This window comes from Lutzomyia longipalpis, chromosome 3 (assembly GCF_024334085.1).
Source record: "Lutzomyia longipalpis isolate SR_M1_2022 chromosome 3, ASM2433408v1".
In the NCBI taxonomy this organism is placed as follows: domain Eukaryota; kingdom Metazoa; phylum Arthropoda; class Insecta; order Diptera; family Psychodidae; genus Lutzomyia; species Lutzomyia longipalpis.
The window spans coordinates 16,901,320-16,919,580 of NC_074709.1; the positions used below are offsets into that span (position 1 = coordinate 16,901,320).

At 36.7% G+C, this 18,261-nt stretch overlaps 2 protein-coding genes across 2 annotated transcripts; both read left to right on the forward strand.

The window, feature by feature from the left end:
• The first annotated feature begins 4,868 nt into the window (after window positions 1-4,868).
• Window positions 4,869-7,166, forward strand: LOC129794238 (uncharacterized). The gene is made up of 4 exons (XM_055834929.1): window positions 4,869-4,997; window positions 5,476-5,910; window positions 6,589-6,929; window positions 6,991-7,166. Exons 1-4 carry the CDS (start codon window positions 4,994-4,996, stop codon window positions 7,075-7,077), a joined length of 867 nt encoding a protein of 288 aa, XP_055690904.1. The 5' UTR covers window positions 4,869-4,993; the 3' UTR covers window positions 7,078-7,166.
• Window positions 7,167-10,092: 2,926 nt separating this feature from the next.
• On the forward strand, window positions 10,093-17,928 carry LOC129794236 (multidrug resistance protein homolog 49-like). Its single transcript, XM_055834926.1, has 6 exons — window positions 10,093-10,657; window positions 10,777-12,057; window positions 14,682-16,237; window positions 16,321-16,477; window positions 16,544-16,948; window positions 17,023-17,928. Exons 1-6 carry the CDS (start codon window positions 10,577-10,579, stop codon window positions 17,359-17,361), a joined length of 3,819 nt encoding a protein of 1,272 aa, XP_055690901.1. The 5' UTR covers window positions 10,093-10,576; the 3' UTR covers window positions 17,362-17,928.
• The last annotated feature ends 333 nt before the right edge of the window (window positions 17,929-18,261 follow it).

The window sequence follows — 18,261 nt, forward strand, 5'->3', positions numbered from 1 at the left end:
AAAAATTTTGTAAGACATCTTCAGCTTTCTCAACGATATGCCACGCGCTAGATGTTCTCACAGACACACCCACAGTGCGATGCTGAAATTTATGAGATAGTCATCTTTGCATTAGTTTTCCATAAATTTCGCCTTGAAGAAAAATCTCTCACAGAGTGTTGTTTGTGCTCCACTAAAGCTCTACTTCATCCGCATATAATTTATGTTGCTCCGCATGCTTTCGTCTCGTATTTCGTTTGGCGGGAAAATTAGCGTGGCTCAACTTATCTGGAATTTGCTCTTTTTTTTTTCTTATCTCCATAACTCACCTTTGCCTCTTTTGTCCACAGTACGAAGGCGAAAGTAACCATGAGGAGGGTTTTCTTTGCTCGCCAACACGTGCTATATCACAAAGTGACGAGACTTTTTCTCGATTTCACAGGGGAATTGTTAGTTGTGTGGGAGGGTGTAATTCTTTTTACAGCTCTTCTCAAGTACCTACTCGTATACTTTATTTGGAACTCAAAGTCGGAACGTGGACACTGAAAAAAAAAAATATCGAAAAAAAAGAAAAATCGTAAATTAAGTTAACAAAAATGCCTGTATTAGTTTTCAGTTTAGTTGTTTTAATTATTTCGAAATACTGAAATTCGATTCTGTCAGAAATTTCAAGAAAGGTATGAAGTTTTGTTTTAGATCCTCCTTAGTGATTGTTGCCTGTTTTCATTTGCTTAGCAAAATTATTGTTAGGGGAACGTGGCCCAATTGCGACCCCCTAAATTCTGTTTCAGAAGGATTGAAAAAAGTCTTATTAAAATGAATTAAATCTTCCCAAGTTTGGTACCATTGGAAAGGTCATTTAATAGGCTAACTTTGTTCTATAGATGCAAACATTCTAACTCTTACCTGTTCTGAGTAATAAACGAATCAAAAAAAGTTGCTGAAATTGCACTTTTTCACCACGGTGTTCTAATTGCGACCCCCCGAGTGTTCTAATTGCGACCCCCTGTTTTTGCCGTAATTTGTAGGTCTTTCACTAGTAGATCATTTTTATCACTAATATAAATAGGAAAAACGCCATGAATTACACGGAAAAGCCGGAAAATCAAGAATTTATTTTCAATTTTCCCCACATTTGTTTTGACATTTCGCCCTTGAGGTGACTACACGGAATTTCACACACACAGACAATTGCGCACTCACTGACGTAATTCGCAGAAAATCTACGAAAATTCTTCTGAGGAATGCGTAAATTACACTAACTGCACTCCCCTTTGGCTTTAGGAACATTTTCACTGCGAAAAAACTTTCAAGAAACGTGAAAAAATATTGATTTTCCCGAAATCAAAACACAGCGCGGTCTGTGTGAGAAAGACACTTCCACACCACTACACGCATGCGCGACTGCTTTACCGTGGTGAATGGTGGAAATAGACGGTCCGAATTGAAACATTTTGGGGGTCGCAATTAGACCATTCTGCATGTATTACATTTTCACTTAATTATTTAAAATACCTAAAATCTTTCAAAAAATTGTAAATCAAGTAATAAACTAGACCCTCTAAGCTACAGAAACGCGGCATAATATGAGACTTAATAGTGGGAAAAAAACTCATATCAACTTAGTTTCTAAAATCAGAAAATGTCGACCAAGTGCTGAAAATGAATTTTGATTTTTAATTTGCCCTGTTGCGTACCAAATTAATTTATTTTAGGCGCTAACATTACCTTACTATAATATCTTCATAATGTAGTGAAAGTAATTTTATAATATTTCGTCATTTACGAGAAAAAGGGGCGGTCGCAATTGGGCGGTGGTCCGATTTGGGCCACGTTCCCCTATTATAATTTTGTGTACTACGCCACCTATAGAGACAATGCAAGAAGAATGAAGTTTTAAAAATTCTTATATTCCTAACAGAACAAGAAATATCTTATTACAAAACTGTTTAGAATTTCAAGAAAACTGAATTTTTAAATTTGTTTCAATCAATTTTAATTTTTATTAAAACAGTAAATTACGCACCTAATGGGCCTTATTCAGCGACCAAGAAACCCTTGAAATTCGCTTGAAATCTTGAAATTTCAATACAAAATTCAAAGATTTCAAGGGTTTCTTGGTCGCTGAATCAAGCCCAATATTTGGATAAATAAATAAATAAATAAAACAGTAAATTAATCTTACGTGTTTATCGAGTTTATTTTTCTTTGTGATTTTTTTCCCGGTAAGAATCCTTTAAAATTTTTTTTTGCAGAGACCGATAAAAGCTGTTAGCTTTGCTCAAAGTCTCAAAAATATATTGGTAATATATAAACATAAATCCCTGAATTCCAGTGATTCCAGTACAGGAGTAAACATGTGAATAACGACGAAAAACTAAGATTGAGCATAAATATTAATCTTTGTGGGAAATTATTTTTGATTTAGGATATTTTCTTTCGGACTTTTTCGCGTGATTCATATGCATCTGGCGTATATGCTGCATGAAGTTTTAAGTGACTTGTAAACTTAATATTTTCTATCAGTGTAAACGTTTAAGCTTATGTAGATTTTCCGTTAAGCTAGTGCTTGAAGCCATAGAAGAAAAAAGATCATTAATGGGGAAAACAGCATATCATCAATTTAGAAACAAGCAATACGTGTTGAAATGCTTCACAGCATTAATAACCGTTCATAAAATAAAATTCGACTGTGTCGACGATCAAAGAGTTTCAGTGGAAAGTCGACGCACATCGTCGTTTATTTTTACAACCGACATCTCCATCATCTTCTTTGGGAGATTGAATTTTCGTTGTGCGCCTTTTGGCTCTCGCGTGCCTATTTCTAGCCTCTTTCGCCAATATTTTTCCCTGATTTTCCACACTTTCTCTCCCTGGTTGAGATGGAAAATTACGTAAAAGCTTGCGGGAGCGTCACGGCGCATGAGCATTTCTCGGGGGAAAACTCTCCACCAAATGACTACACAGAGGAGTCAAAGAGAGAAAAATCTTAACATGAGAAGGTATTCAGTTTTACCCTCTATTGCACGTAGGGAATTTTCTACCCTTCGTCATTAACCTTTCCTTTTAGGGGTCGTCTTTCTCCCCTTCAATTTTTCCTCGTCTTCTTCACGATGGTATCCTTACGGAGTTTTACGCTAAAAAATATACACGTAAAATTCTCATCATTTTATCTGCAAGAAGAAATCATAGTAAAAATCTTGAAATTTCCATTTATTTAAATCCATCATCAGTTTATCGATTTTCCCGCCAATATTGAAAAGGGAAAAAATCTCCTTGCGAGCGAAGCAGCTTGAAGACATTTTTGCAAGAAAGATTGCTCGACACGAGAAGAAGAGATTAAGGCAGCGCTTCTTGTTTTTAATTAACCCATGCGCCGCAAATCGCCATAATACAAGAAAACGCTGGAAGCCCCCTTGTATGGCTTATCTCCAACTCCCATCTCTCTCTCGTAATAAATGGACAGAGTGGAGAAATAAAAGAAGCAAAAAGAACACTGCCCCACGTATTTTATTGATTTGGAAATTGAGGTGAAGGAGAATGTGATTGCACGAGCGACCTCTCTTGCCTGGGCCCACACAACTCCATGTAGTTCATCTATTCGGCAATGTGTCACAGAAATGGCGCTAGAAACGCACAGAAGTATGATTCGTCGGTACTTCGTCAGCAGTTGCGAAGCGGAGCATTTCTATTGGTCAATTCTCCTCTGGCACACGGTCTTATTCCAGTTAGAGTTGAAACCATCCTCTCAAAGTATAGATTTACGTTTTCTTACGTTTACGTTTAGGGGTTATGTCGAAAAAAAAAATGGCCGCTAGTGAAATATTCGTGAAAATATAGTTTTTAAATGTCAATGAATGTTAACCTACTCAAAGGTTATATTTTTATTAACTGTAAATTTGGAAAGAACCGGAAGGGTTAACCCATGCATATTGTTTGTTTTATTACGTATTTTTAGTGAATTTGTATAATTATCTTAAAAAAAATAATAAGTCTTTTATAGTAAGTAGTCATTTTTAGTCTATCAATTACTAAAATATGTTTCAATATGTAACATTGTATTGAATCAAGAAATGAATAAATTTAAATTAATAAAAAACGAATTTTGCTATTATTTAAAAAAAATCATACAAAAGAACTTCAAGGGTCGCTTTATGGTCATTGTCCCCTAAACATGGGTGAACTGCGTATATTCTTTTTAATTTTTTAATCATTTTAGAGACTTTTCAGAACGACCAGCGTAATATATTTTTTGGAACACTATTAATTAAGCTGTCATACGCTGACCCAAAGGCTTGATTTTGAAAATATTTCTTTTTTTTGTAGTTATTTTATGAATATTGAGTCCAAATTAGTACAAGACTATGTCTTTACAATCCCTTATCATTTTATGGTCATAAAAGGATATCCCCAAGGACTCAGGCAGCATCAGGAAGGATGAAAAACCGTAAATTTTTGAGTTGGGTTTTTTTTGCCAAAAATGTCTTATTTGAGCTCAAAGGAACTCCCAAAAATTATTTTTAGTTCAATCAGTTCGCTAGATTAATCGCGGACCTTAAAAGGTTAACTTAACTAAAGTTTCTATTTCTTGGCAGTTTTGCGAGGTGTTTAAAAAAGGCTCTCAATTTTCTAATTCAACCGACGAAGGTAATAATAATAATAATAATAAATTTTTATTCACACACTCAAATTTAACATATTCTTGGTGTTCTTGGTTGAATAACATCTGTATCAACATCAAATTCAATTCAAGTAGCTCTAGTACGGAATTTGGGGAATTTTGTGAGTAATTTAATTATTGTTATGTATTTAATATATATGGTGACGAACCAGAAAAAAACAGAGAAAGTTTTTATCAGTCTGATAAAGCATGAGTAATGTGTGATTGCGTCAAGCTTTTTAGAACATATAAGTGTGAGGCAGAAGATAGCAAATTTTTGATTATATTTCCACACATCAGTCGCTTTCCATATTTCCCCGGAGTCACATCGCGCAGCTGAAATTTCCACACAAAATGAGTGAGTTCTTATCAATTTCTGTTTAAATTTTAAGGAGCTTTGTTTTCTTGGGAATAATATTTACCTAAATTTTGCTTTTTTGCGTGTAATATAGGAAGCTTTTCTTTACTATATTTTGTTACATTTTATCTACATTCAAAAGCTCATTCAATGCTTATAATTTGATTAATTAATTTAGTCCTTTAAGAAGCCTTTCTTTGAATTATTTAAATTTTAAAAGTTATGTAACCGAACGAAGAAAAACGTTACTTAATCATAATGGCCGATCCTTAGAGATAGCATTGAAATAGCCCTGGGTTTTGTATTTTATCAGAAAATGATTTCAGCGCTTAAATTAGAAACTGATACGGTGTACATAATGTGTGGTGGCTTTCTCTGAATCATTCTGGACAAACAAAAATGGCTACATAGTGAATCCACCCACTGAGGGTATTTTTTGGTATCTTTTTTTTCTTTAATTTTGGGATTTCATTTGCAGACTACACCTGGGTACCAACATCCGTGTACGGTGCAATGCCACCAAATGCCGTCTTTGCGGGCACAGATTCGGACAGTTCTCCCATCTACGTGGGCAGGACTTTCCACGATGGCGACCAATTGCCCGCCAAAGTGATCCCTAGCAAGCAAGCGGCCTACGTGAGCCACAACGGCAATGAAATCGTCAAGCACCACGTGGAGGTGCTCGTTGGCACAGGCTTCACGTGGATTCATTCCGGAAATGGGCACGTCCCGCCGAATGCCGTGCGAGCAGGTCAAACTGTCCACGGGCAGCCACTCTACGTGGGTCGTACCCATCACGAGGGTAGCCTGACTCCAGGAAAGATTCATCCCAGCCATGGTTGCCTCTATTTTCCGTACGGTGGCGCTGAGCAGAGCTCTCTCCAGTACGAAGTTCTCTGTGGTCAGCCGGCATGTAAGTGTGATTCCCCTCGCTTATCAGCTTTCCGCTGATATTTATTAAGTTTATTAATCCCCAATGTATGCACCTTCAAGCATAGGTGGGATGTGAGAAAGTTTCATTGTTTCCTCGACCTTTACTTTCTTACTTAATCTTTAATGCATTTCAAGAAGCGGAAGTTCGTGAAATATCTTCTTAAGATTAAAATCCTGATATTAATCATCCAGGAAACTATAAATCTCCATTTGCGATATATAAGAGTTGAAGAGTTTTTGAGTTTATGATGTCAATTGGTTCAATATTCTAAGAATTGATTGCTTAATAATTTTCTTTGGCCACTAAGCGCCAATAATAATCTTATCAGCTATGTTTTATCGGCTAAAGATAATATTTTATTTCTTTTAAAAATAAATTTATAATGGAATGCCAACGACACGGTTATATATTAAAAGTATTCACCTTCAATGTGTAAGAGTGTAATGACTGATATAATGTATGAGAAATATTTAAGGATTTTTTTATGGAAACATAATGCTATATATTTATGGATTAAGAAAGAGTGAAGGTTGATAAATTTTTAAGATCTTAAAAAAGAAAATAGAAAAGCTTTTAGTCTTACATAAGAATTAAATATTAATCTCATAAAGCTATATTTGTTCAAATAATAATTAATAAAATTATTTATTGTTTTAGCACGCTGGGTGCCAACTGCTGCTCATGCTGGTGTCCCACCAGATGCCGTGGTGGCTGGTCACGATAGCGATGGATCACCAATCTACGTTGGACGTGCTTTCCACGAAGGTGATCAGCTTCCAGCTAAGGTAATTCCCAGCAAACAAATTGCATATGTGAGCCACAACGGTCAGGAGATTCCAAAGCATCACTTTGAAGTATTCTGCCATTCGAGTGTCTCTTGGGTGTCATCTGGGCACGGCAGTGTGCCCCCAAATGCCGTCAGGGCGGGCAATACGTCCACCGGTGAGCCTCTCTATGTCGGCAGGACTTTCTATCAAGGCAGTCTGACGCCTGGAAAGGTAAAAATGCTTTCAATTCTTTATAATTTTTTTTGTTAAATAAATTTGCTTTCCGTTGCAGATTCATCCAAGCCATGGTTCACTCTACATCCCCTACGGAGGTGCTGAAATCCCATTCAAGAACTACGAAGTATTGATTGAGAACTAAAAAAGTTCTCGAGTATTGCAAATCATTCAATAGATGTATATGAAAAATTGTGCCAGAAAAAAAATTGAAATAAATTTCTTACATGCAAATAGAGTGAGATATTCTAATTTTCTAAATTTATTTGCACGTTAAAAAAGCTTATCTCAATTAATTTTATTAGCTTATGCAATCAAGAATTAAGCTAATCTTGAAGCTAATATTAGAAAGCTTCTTATCTTTTTGGGTTTAAAAATAATTACTGCTGTTCCAATTCTCATTTGCATGTAATGAGATGCATTATTTGTTTATTTTATTCGTATTTTGTCAAGTATTTAATTCTGGAAATATTTCTCTAAGATTGGAGGATTAAATCTTTTTTAAAGCTTTAAAGAACTTTTCATGAGAACAAAAATAAGAAGTTCTTCTAGCAAAAAGAAATTTCTTAATTAGTACATAAAAGTCATAAAAAACTAGTATTTTTTAAAAGCTTTTTCAGCTATTTCCGACGCTCTAAAACTTCCTAGAATTCTTCTTCATGTTCTGTCTCAAGAAAAAAGTCATTCAACTAGAAGGAAAGTAATTAAAAACAAACACAAGATGATGAAATTCTACTAAACACGTCGATCTCATCTTTCCACTTGAGACAATTCACAGCTGAAAAAAAAATCTCACAAGCAAATAGATAAGGAAATTCTGCAAAATAATGTTTGTGGAACCATTTCAAATGCTTTATGGGCTTAATGATTTAATTCTTGCATAAATAGTGAAATATAGAGGCAATTCCAATTTTGCCACTAATTTTCCATTCACGTGATTAGCACGACATAAAATTCAGATTTAATTGAGCTCTTAAATTCCACAAAAGCTAAAAATGCTTGACCAAATAAACACCTCTCGACTCTTTTGAGTGAGAAAAAGAATCCCCATCGTCTCTATTGACATCATGTCAACAATGACTCAACACTTTTCCAGGTATAATTTACATTAACAAAAAAGAAAAATGTGGTTTAGTACTTAAAGTTGCAAATAACTCACTCACCAACGCGCCAAGAAGATGCAGCATGATCAACATGTGTTTGCATACAAATGGCGCGAAAAAGTACCTGTTTTTTTTGCCACAGCGCGATGGAATTTTTTGTCTATTTAATATGAATTTCAAATTTCTCGGGAGAGACACAAAAAAAGCACATTTTTATTGAATTTATGATCACCCCCGTGTATTGGCACAGATAGCAATCTTGCTAGACGCACACCGTGTGCCGAAACCACTTAGAAACAGAGAAGTTGTGACGCTCAATTTTTACCACAAACAGCTTTTTTCGTGGTTTTTATGATCATCCATATCAGCTGGGTGAGAGACAACGAGGAAACCCAAGAAAACCGCATATAGAAATTGCAATAATTCCACGAAGAGAATGTTTAATTCAAAATATTTCGCACAGAGATGCGTAATTCTTGACACGTTTGTGTAATCAAACTTTGAGCCCACATACCAAACGTAAAGAGCAGTGTAAAGAAAAATTAGGGAAATAACGTAGTTTGGTCCATAAACGGCTTTCGGAGAAAATTACGGAATTGCAGCCAAAAAAATAAAAGCTCAATTTTTCTACTTACTAACAACGTTTCGTCAAATTTAGTGGCATCTTCAGGCTTTTTTTTACAGGAAATAAACATTCGTAGATCAATTACAAATCATGCTCACGAAAAACATATAAAAATTAAAGAATCCCAAGCCTAACAAAGAAAACTTACAGAAGCATGTAGCACATGTCACAAAAACATAAGGAAAAATTGGAAATAAAAATGTTTCGTAGCACATGTCACGAAAACATAAGGAAAAGGTGGAAAAATAGTGCAAATCGTGACATAGTTTTTCTGTAAGTTTTCTTTTACTTAAACATTTTTACTTACGTCTCAAGGAATGTTTTTAATGTTGGTGAATTTGGTGTTTTAAGTTACTTTTAGGATGATGTCGCTAAAGACATACTTATTTTTATGGGCTTTTAATGAGTTGTTAATTACGTACATAAGGTACATAACTCCAAAAGGTTACACACGCTTAGTAAACGTATGCAAATGACACGTAACTAATATCCTTTTCAAAAATTAAAAAAGTTGAAAACAAATAATTAAAAAGAAATACTTTTTTCTCTAAAACGTTATAATCACATTCAAGGAAGTCTTAAAATGAAAGGATTTTAGTAAAAAAAAATCTTTTCTCTGTAAAAGTTAGTAAAATACAACTTTATGAAAATTTTTACATCTTTTTCCTTACAATTTAAAGTGAATTTCCAAATATTTATTTTAGCGCCAAAAATTATAATTTTTTCAGCCAGTTTTCATAGTCCTTTCTCTTCAATCTTGAATAATCGAAAAAATCCAAAATAGCTTTAAACTTACAAAACCTTTTTTTAAAACTTCTTTTTTCAAAGAAAAAATATATAATACTAAATATTTAGAAAATGTTCAATCTTAAGAAATAAAAACTATTCTATCTTGACTCATGCATGATAAACTACAATAAAATTAGACATTAATTGGAAAATAATTATTATTAATTTTCTACTTATTTCCTACTCAATAAAAAATCACTTAAATCTTCATTCCCATCGATCATTAAAAAATACTCTGCCATTGATTACATTTGTTCTTGACAAAATGCAGTCAACAATGTCCCAACAGTTCCCAACTATCTCTGCTGTAGGTAATAAATTCTCCATGGCTCTGCTCTGAATTTCTTACATTTTTGCAATATATTGGAGCAATAAAAAATGTGATTTTTCTTTCTGAAATTCCCAACCTTTTCTTGAAAATCTCTTTTGTGCAGAAAAAACCCCAGCAACGAGATTTTATTGCGAAAAAAATAAAATGAAAAACTCCTCCATATGTGGGAGGGGGTTCACTGGAAATTCCTGCGTGTGGATGACGATTTAATTGCTCTCTCTCACCCAGCACACCAGCATGTCTTTGGTCTGCGGGGCTGCCCAGCGGCACGAGATGTTCAAGTTGAAAAAATAAAAGAAAAATTGTCACTCAACTGCCAAGTTTCTTAGCACGCGCGTCACTCGGCCTGGCACAATCTTGGCTCGACTTTGGCTGGCAATTCTGCTTCAAATGCCAGTTCGTTCTCAGTCTTCAAGCAGTGCGGTTCGATTGTGCTTGCGAGAGAGTTTTGTGATCGCGCAAAGGGGATTTTTTGCTCATTTGCTGAAGTGCTCGTTTTCTGTGTGATCAGTGATCGTACTTTAGTGCCATTTTATGCTTGATTTTTTTTGGCAATATCTCAAAGAAAAACGAAAAGAAAATTATTAAATATGATTTTCCAACAGGACTTTTTGTGAATTTACTCTGAAAGATTTTTACTCTCCTTGAGTGACCCTCTCTGTAGAGGAAGTGCTAGGAGATTTTTATTAAAGTGCAAAGAAATTGTGAAGTTCTTGTTTTAAGGAAAATTCTTTAACGGATTTTTCCAGAGAATTTGTTCCAAAGAATTTTTTTGGTAGAAAAGGATTTTCCAAAAATGAAGAAACCATTGAAACGTGATGTGCTTGCGGAGAAGCTGTCCAAGAGGAAATCAACGGAGAGTGGATTTTGCGATTTGGTGAGTTCTTTTTTTTTATTTAATTGCAAATTGATCCGTAATTTAAATTAATTGCTCGCGAGCGCGTGGAAAAAGCCAATATACTTATGCGTGACCTTTTGGTTTCTCCCATGGAATAGTTTCGTTTCGCGACCACAGCTGAGAAATGCGTCACAGTGGGAATCCTCCTTATGATCTTCGTCGTCTCAATGGGATTCCCCGTGTCAACGATAATTTATGCTGAAACTGTCTCAATTTTAATTAATCGACATGATTTTGCCTCGACAAATGTTACCCTCATGCTACTCCCACTATTCGGCGGTGGACGACAGGTGTACAATGCAACACTGGAGGAGCGGCATGAAGCCATGCGGGAGGATGCCATGGCCAGTTTCCTCCTCAGCACTGCCCTCGTGGCAATTTTAATCTCAGTCATAACATTTGCAATTTATATCCTCAACACGATCGCCCTGAGGCAGACAATGCGCATTCGTGGGGTATTCTTGCGCTCAGTGCTGAGTAAGGATATGTCGTGGTTTGACTCTAAGAACACCTTGGACTTTGCCAGCAAGATCACAAGCAATCTTGACCTTCTCAAGGATGCCATTGGAGAGAAGTTGGTCACCACGGTGGTCCTACTTTCGGGATTCTTCTTCCACATGGTTGTATGCCTCACGCAAGGCTGGCAGTTGACCATTGTGATTGGTGGTGTGTACACTGTCCTCATTATTGGATGCTCAATTTTTGTGGGGAAATCCGAAAGTCGCCTCACGAAGAGAGAAATTGCCAGCTACTCCGTGGCCGGTACAATCGCCGAAGAGGTGTTCAACGCCATTCGCACCGTTGTGGCCTTTGGCGGGGAAGACAAAGAATGCCAGCGGTATGCAGAGAGTCTCAAGAGTGCCGAAAAATCCGGCGTGAAGAAGAGCTTCTATTCCGGTTTCCAGAGTGGCGTCATGTGGTTCCTTGTCTTCGGGGGCTTTGGCCTTGCCTTCTACTACGGCATACATCTTATGGTGTTGGATTTCGATCTACCCCCTGCAGAAAGAGTCTATGACGTTACAACTGTCCTCATCATAGTGTTGTGCATGATAAATGGCTCTCAATTTGTCACCTTCACCATCCCCAGTTTGGAGACAATTATCTCAGCTGAGGGAACCACTGTTGCCATATACGACGTCATCAACCATCGTTCCCTCATAGATCCCTTCAGTGAGGGTGGCAAGAAGCTCGAGCAATTCACGGGGAATATTGAATTTAAAAATGTTCGTTTCCAATACCCCTCCCGGAGCGATGTGAAGATTCTCAAAAGAATAAGTTTTTCCGTAAAGAAAGGACAAACCATTGGGCTTGTTGGATGTTCAGGATCTGGTAAATCCACGTGCCTGCAGCTCATCCAGAGGCTCTACGATCCATATGAGGTAAGTCAAAAAAGCTTCTACAAAATAAAATCATTTTCTTTCCAACCCTTTCACCTTCATCTTTTGCCCCTCAGGTAGACTTTTTTTTAAAAACTTTTTCTCGTATTAAATAAAGAAGCCCAAAGCTAATTGCAACATTTAATTGGAGTTTCCAACAAAAAGCCTGTCCTGGGGAGGGAATATAATGAATTTATAAGTGTCTGGGCACTTGCAAATCCGCCCAGGTAAATGTTTTTTAATGTCTTTGGAAAAAACCCCGACACAATTTTACCACACTTTTATTTCTTTGTCTTAAGTGCTGCAAAAAATGAAGAGCTCTTGTGATAAAAATTTGAAGAGCATCGCGAAGAAAGGCATAAAAAAGAAGATTCATCATAATCTCTTGAGAAAATAAAAATTTATTTAATCAATCTAATCAATAAAACGAATTTTTGCTTTTGTAGAATCATGGAATTTTCTCAATCACAGAGTTTTGTGGATTTTATCCAATTTATCATAAATTTATGGGAATAATTGAATTTATTTTATTGTAGATTTTATGTAAAGTGAGACTTAATGGTATAAATTAAATTTAATTGACGTAATTTTGCACCTCAATAACACGTTTTAGCTGTGATTCTTTCTTCAAAGAAGCACAGCTTCTGTGTACACTCAAAAATGCAAAGTCGTCAGATCGGGCTCAAACTTGGGATGAGCACGAATTAGGGTCCCCACATTCCAAAAAACGGTGGCGCCAAAAATCTGTCCGGCCGTCCGGCCGTCCGTCCGTCCGGCCGGAATATAACACTAAATTGTGAGAGAATGGTAATAGATAGAAACTTGCGGTCAACGGCAAAGTTCATATATCGGGTGGAAGACGTCCGATTATGACGTCAAATTTTACCCCCCACCCCCCCGTCCGCCATTTTGAATAACCTCAAAATTTTGTTTTCGCTATATCTCAGCCCCTGTAATAGCTAAAAATCTGAAATTTTGATATGTTGTAGGGGCCATCAAGACCTTTCCAACGATACTTCATTTTTGAAAATCGGCCAAGCCGTTTAGCCAATATGGCTGCCACAATTTTTCATCGAAAATCGGCCATAACTCGAGAACGGCTTGACCGATTTTGATCAACTCGGGCTCAAATGAAAGATATTAATGAGCTCTACAACTGCTCGGAACATTGCAAGTTCAAAAAATGACCGCAAGTGGCGCTAAAATTGAAAACAAAATTTTCGATGAGTTTTCGATGAATATCTCGAGCACCGCTTTATAGAATTGCTTCAAATTTGGATATGTTATAGCTGGCTATAATATCTATCACCATGCCAAAAATGAAGAAAATCTATGTAGCCGTTCCGGAGATATCGCGTTTTAAAGTTAACATGTCATATCATGAGTTGTTCAAGTCTAGCGCCCCGCGAAGCGGGGCGTTTTATATATACATATACAAAAGTAAAGTAAAATATATATAAATGCATAGATATATACATTATATATACATATAAAATGCAAAGATAAATATATATAAACTGCAAAGATAAAAAAATTAAATATAGCATGGATGGAACAGTATAAAGCGAAAGAACGGTAAGTAAAACTTACAGGCTGTGATTCTTTCTTTGTCAGTGAAATGTGAAGATGGCTGAAAATTGAGGATAGGCAAATTTTGAGGAGAGACTTACTCGTGAGCTGAATCACAGCCAACGCCCGCCACGATTAAGGCTTTCTTCAAAATTTCTGCGCGTTGGCTGTGATTCGGCTCACGAGTAAGTCTCTCCTCAAAATTTGCCTATCCTCAATTTTCAGCCATCTTCACATTTCACTGACAAAGAAAGAATCACAGCCTGTAAGTTTTACTTACCGTTCTTTCGCTTTATACTGTTCCATCCATGCTATATTTTTGTTCAGCTCATTTTCTTCCGCTCGACTTGGCAGCGTTAGAGTTAATTTGCAGAGCTCTATAACTAAATTATTTGTATTAGAAGACAAACGAAGATAGATTTTGATAAGCTTGACATATAAATCACAGAAGATTAGCAGCATGATCTTTGTGGCTTAAGGCAGATTAAGCATAAAAAGTTACTTTGCATATTTATGGCATGGAATGGACAGGTATTTGTTATGTTGTGGAAAAAGTTAAGGCACAGAAATAACTCGTTTAGGTCTCTGTAAAATGTTTTTTCGGACTCATTTGGACTTTAGTCAAAAGAAATTTAAATAATATTAAGAAAAGGAAATATTTTAGCCGTACGAAAATAGAATTAAACCGATTAAATTAGTCAAATAAAACATTCTTTAAAAAATGAAGACGCTTGGTTGAACTTGGTTAATGGCAAATCAAGCTTGTTAGCACTTATTTGGCCTTTTTTGCTAGTTAGTTGGTGTTCCATTTAATTTGGGTTTCCCAGTTTTCCATTCAATGAAAATGGGCAACACTACCAGGCGTCTCCATCTTAATTAAACTTTTGTTCAATTAATTTTTCGAATTTATTTAGATTGAAATTGTTTTCCAGTGGAGATGCCTGGTTAAAGTTATTTTCATTAAATTTTGAACTTTTTTTTTGCAATTTGCTTGAGATTTATCAGTAAAAGCTTCAGATTTCAATATTTTAATGATTTTACTTCTCTCAATTTTCCAGGGAGAAGTTCTCGTGGATGGCGTGAACATTAAACATCTCAACATTGCCTACCTTCGGTCCCAGATTGGCGTCGTGGGCCAGGAGCCAGTCCTCTTCTCAACCACAATTGCGGAGAATATTCGTTTTGGAAATCCTGAAGCAACGCAGGAAGACATTGAGAAAGCAGCAAAAATCGCAAACTGCCACAGTTTTATTGAGAAGCTTCCGGAGAAATATGACACAGTACTAGGAGAGAATGGAGCTCAACTGTCCGGTGGGCAAAAGCAGAGGATTGCCATTGCCAGAGCCATTGTGAGGAATCCCAAAATCCTCCTCCTTGATGAAGCCACATCCGCTCTTGACACGGAATCTGAGAGGGTGGTACAGAAAGCTCTTGATAAAGCATCGGAGGGGCGAACAACCCTCACTGTCTCCCATAGGCTGTCAACCCTAAGAAGCGCAGACTTCATAATCGTCTTTGAGCAGGGAGAGATTGTCGAACAGGGAACACAAGAAGAGCTAATGGAACTGCAAGGACATTTCTATAATCTCCACATGGCCAATCAAGCTGCATCATTGTGCGACACAGATGATGAGAGTGCTAAGGAGGAAGCTGCTGCAGAGAGAAGAAAGAGACCATCAGGCAGGGTGTTGGAAGAAGATGAATCTGTTGCTGAAATCTTCGAGAAAGCACGAGCAATGTCACTGAGGCCAACTCAGAAGGAACCCAAGAAGGGAGTAATGAATCGCATAATGAAATTGAGCTTTAATGAATGGAAACTGATGCTTGTGGGATGCTTCTGTTCAATCATTGTGGGATCATCATTTCCAATCAGTGGTGTTTTGTATGCAAACTACTTTGCGGCCTTTGACACCTGCGACCGAGCAACAATCTACGAAATTGCCTTAGAATGCACCCTCTATACATTACTCCTTGCAACTGCCACCGGTATTGCAGCACTCATCCAGAGTTTTGCATTCGGAAAAGCTGGAGTACGTCTCACATCGTTGCTGCGGAAGTGGTCTTTCAGCACAGTTATCAGACAGGAAATGTCGTGGTTTGATGATCCAAAGAATTCCGTTGGAGCTCTTTCAGCACGCCTCTCGACGGATTGTGCAAATGTTCAGGGAGCAACTGGAAGTCGTTTAGCTGGTATTCTTCAGGCTACTTCATCCGTACTAATTGGCTTGCTAATTGGACTTATTGCTTCGTGGAAATTGGCACTCATTGTGGCAATTACAATCCCTCTAATGTTGGCTGTGGCTGTTTTTGAATCCCAATACGCGAAGTCCAGTGCTGCCAAAGAGAAGGATGCGATGGAGAAAGCATCCAGCATAGCTGTTGAAGCAATTTCAAATATTAGAACAGTGGCAAGTTTAGGCAGAGAGAAAGCAGTTCTTGACAAATTCATTGAAAGCATTGATATTGCATCTCAAGAAGCAACCAAGAGCAGCAAATTCCGAGGACTGGCGTACAGTTTGAATCTCACAATGAATATCTTCACGTACGGCATTGCTTTCCTTGCTGGTGGATACCTCATGGCTGAAGGACAGATGCACTACGTTAAAATGATCACGTAAGTTTTAATAATCTCTTTTTTTTAAACTTTAAAAACTTATTCATTGACTGTTAAATTAATAAAATAATTTTTCTTTTAAGTGTGATCGAATCAATGTTGTATGGAGCATGGATGATGGGCATCGTGTTAGTCTACGCACCAAATGTAAGCATGGCCATCACATCAGCAGAAAGTATTCTCAATCTCTTGGACAGGCAGCCCAAAATTAGGAATCCGCAGGAGCCAAAAGATGTAGAGGTAAGTCCTGAAAATTCATCAAAATTCAAAGGATTATTCAATAAATTAAAATATTTTCTTTCGCAGAATGTAACGGGAAAAGTCTCCTTGAAGAAGGTGAAATTCCGATACCCAAATAGACCAGAAACACAAATCCTTAGAGGTTTGAGTTTGAGAGTTCATCAAGGAAAGACAGTGGCTCTTGTGGGACCATCAGGATGTGGAAAGTCAACGTGCATGCAGCTTCTTCTTCGCTATTACGATCCTGATGAGGGAAAGGTGGAAGTTGATGGCGTATCGACGCAGGATTTTGCTCTGGGACGTCTTCGTTCTCATGTGGGTCTCGTGTCGCAGGAGCCCGTCCTGTTTGATCGAACCATCGCTGAGAACATCGCCTACGGAGATAATTCACGAGATGTTCCCATCGAGGAGATCATCGAAGCTGCCAAAGAGGCTCGAATTCATTCGGAATTCGTCACAAAGTTACCACTCGTGAGTTTCCTTTTTATTTTAAATTTTTTTTTGAATGGTTCAATTTAACTGAAAAATTCTTTTTAAATTTAAAGGGCTATGACACTCCTCTGGGATCGAGAGGGACGCAATTGTCGGGTGGACAGAAGCAGAGGATTGCGATTGCTCGTGCTTTGGTGAGGAAGCCAAAGATCCTTCTTCTGGACGAGGCCACATCCGCCCTGGACACGGAGAGTGAAAAGACGGTGCAAATGGCCCTTGAGAAAGCCAGCGAGAACCGCACATGCATCGTGATTGCTCACAGATTGTCTTCCATTCGCAATGCTGATCTCATTTGTGTCATCGATCGCGGACAAATCGCCGAAATGGGAACACATGAAGAACTCCTCAACAGCGATGGGCTCTACACGAAGCTCTACCAGGCATCTCTGTGATAAACTTAACAATTTATTGTACTTAAATGTCAAGCCCAAGAGAATTTATTTAATTAGGATTCTCAAGAATACAAAGGCTCAATAATTTAGCCTGAAGAGACAAGAATTTTGTGATTAGAAGTTACATTAACTGAAAATGTTAGTTATATATAATTGATTAATTAGCGTTATTTAGCGACATATTGGTATGTAATTTTTTTTTCCTAGGATTAATATAGAATGTGATAGTTTTCCCTGATAAAATGATTCTCATTTGAAGCTTAGATGTAGGTACTTAATGATTTTAATTACCCTCTTAGTTGAAATTGATATATAACAAATGTGTGCAGCCTAAGTCAAGCGTTTTTGAGCAAATAAAATGCACAAAGTTTATAAAATCTAAAATAGCAATTCCTTATAAAATGAATAAAGCAGATCATGCCGCTCGTTAAGATCATCACACAAAATAAATAAAATTGATTACTCAATCGGCTCAATTGTAAGTTTACGATTCAGTATTGGAGTCTTAATATATTTTGTAACTGACGAATGAATTATGAAATTTGTAAATAAACGCATTAAAGATGATTGAGTTGTGTTTTTAATTTGTTGTCAACAATGTGTTACATATTTTATGTGATAGTTTGTTAATTTTCCATTCATCTAATTTGTTTGTGGCTCCAACAAAACAATAAAAATATAATTTAATACTGGAGGATTTTTTTGCTTATTCCTTATGGAGTTAAAATGTTTTATTTTCAGCTTTTATTCAATCAAAAGTTTTTATTTTCTCAAGATAATAAAAAAAAATTGTTTCATTTGAACTTGATTTTAAGAAAGAAAATTCATGAATTAATATATTTTAACCCGGCGACTCCACAGTATTAATTTCCGAAACTTTTTGAAGGTATCAGAGCTTTC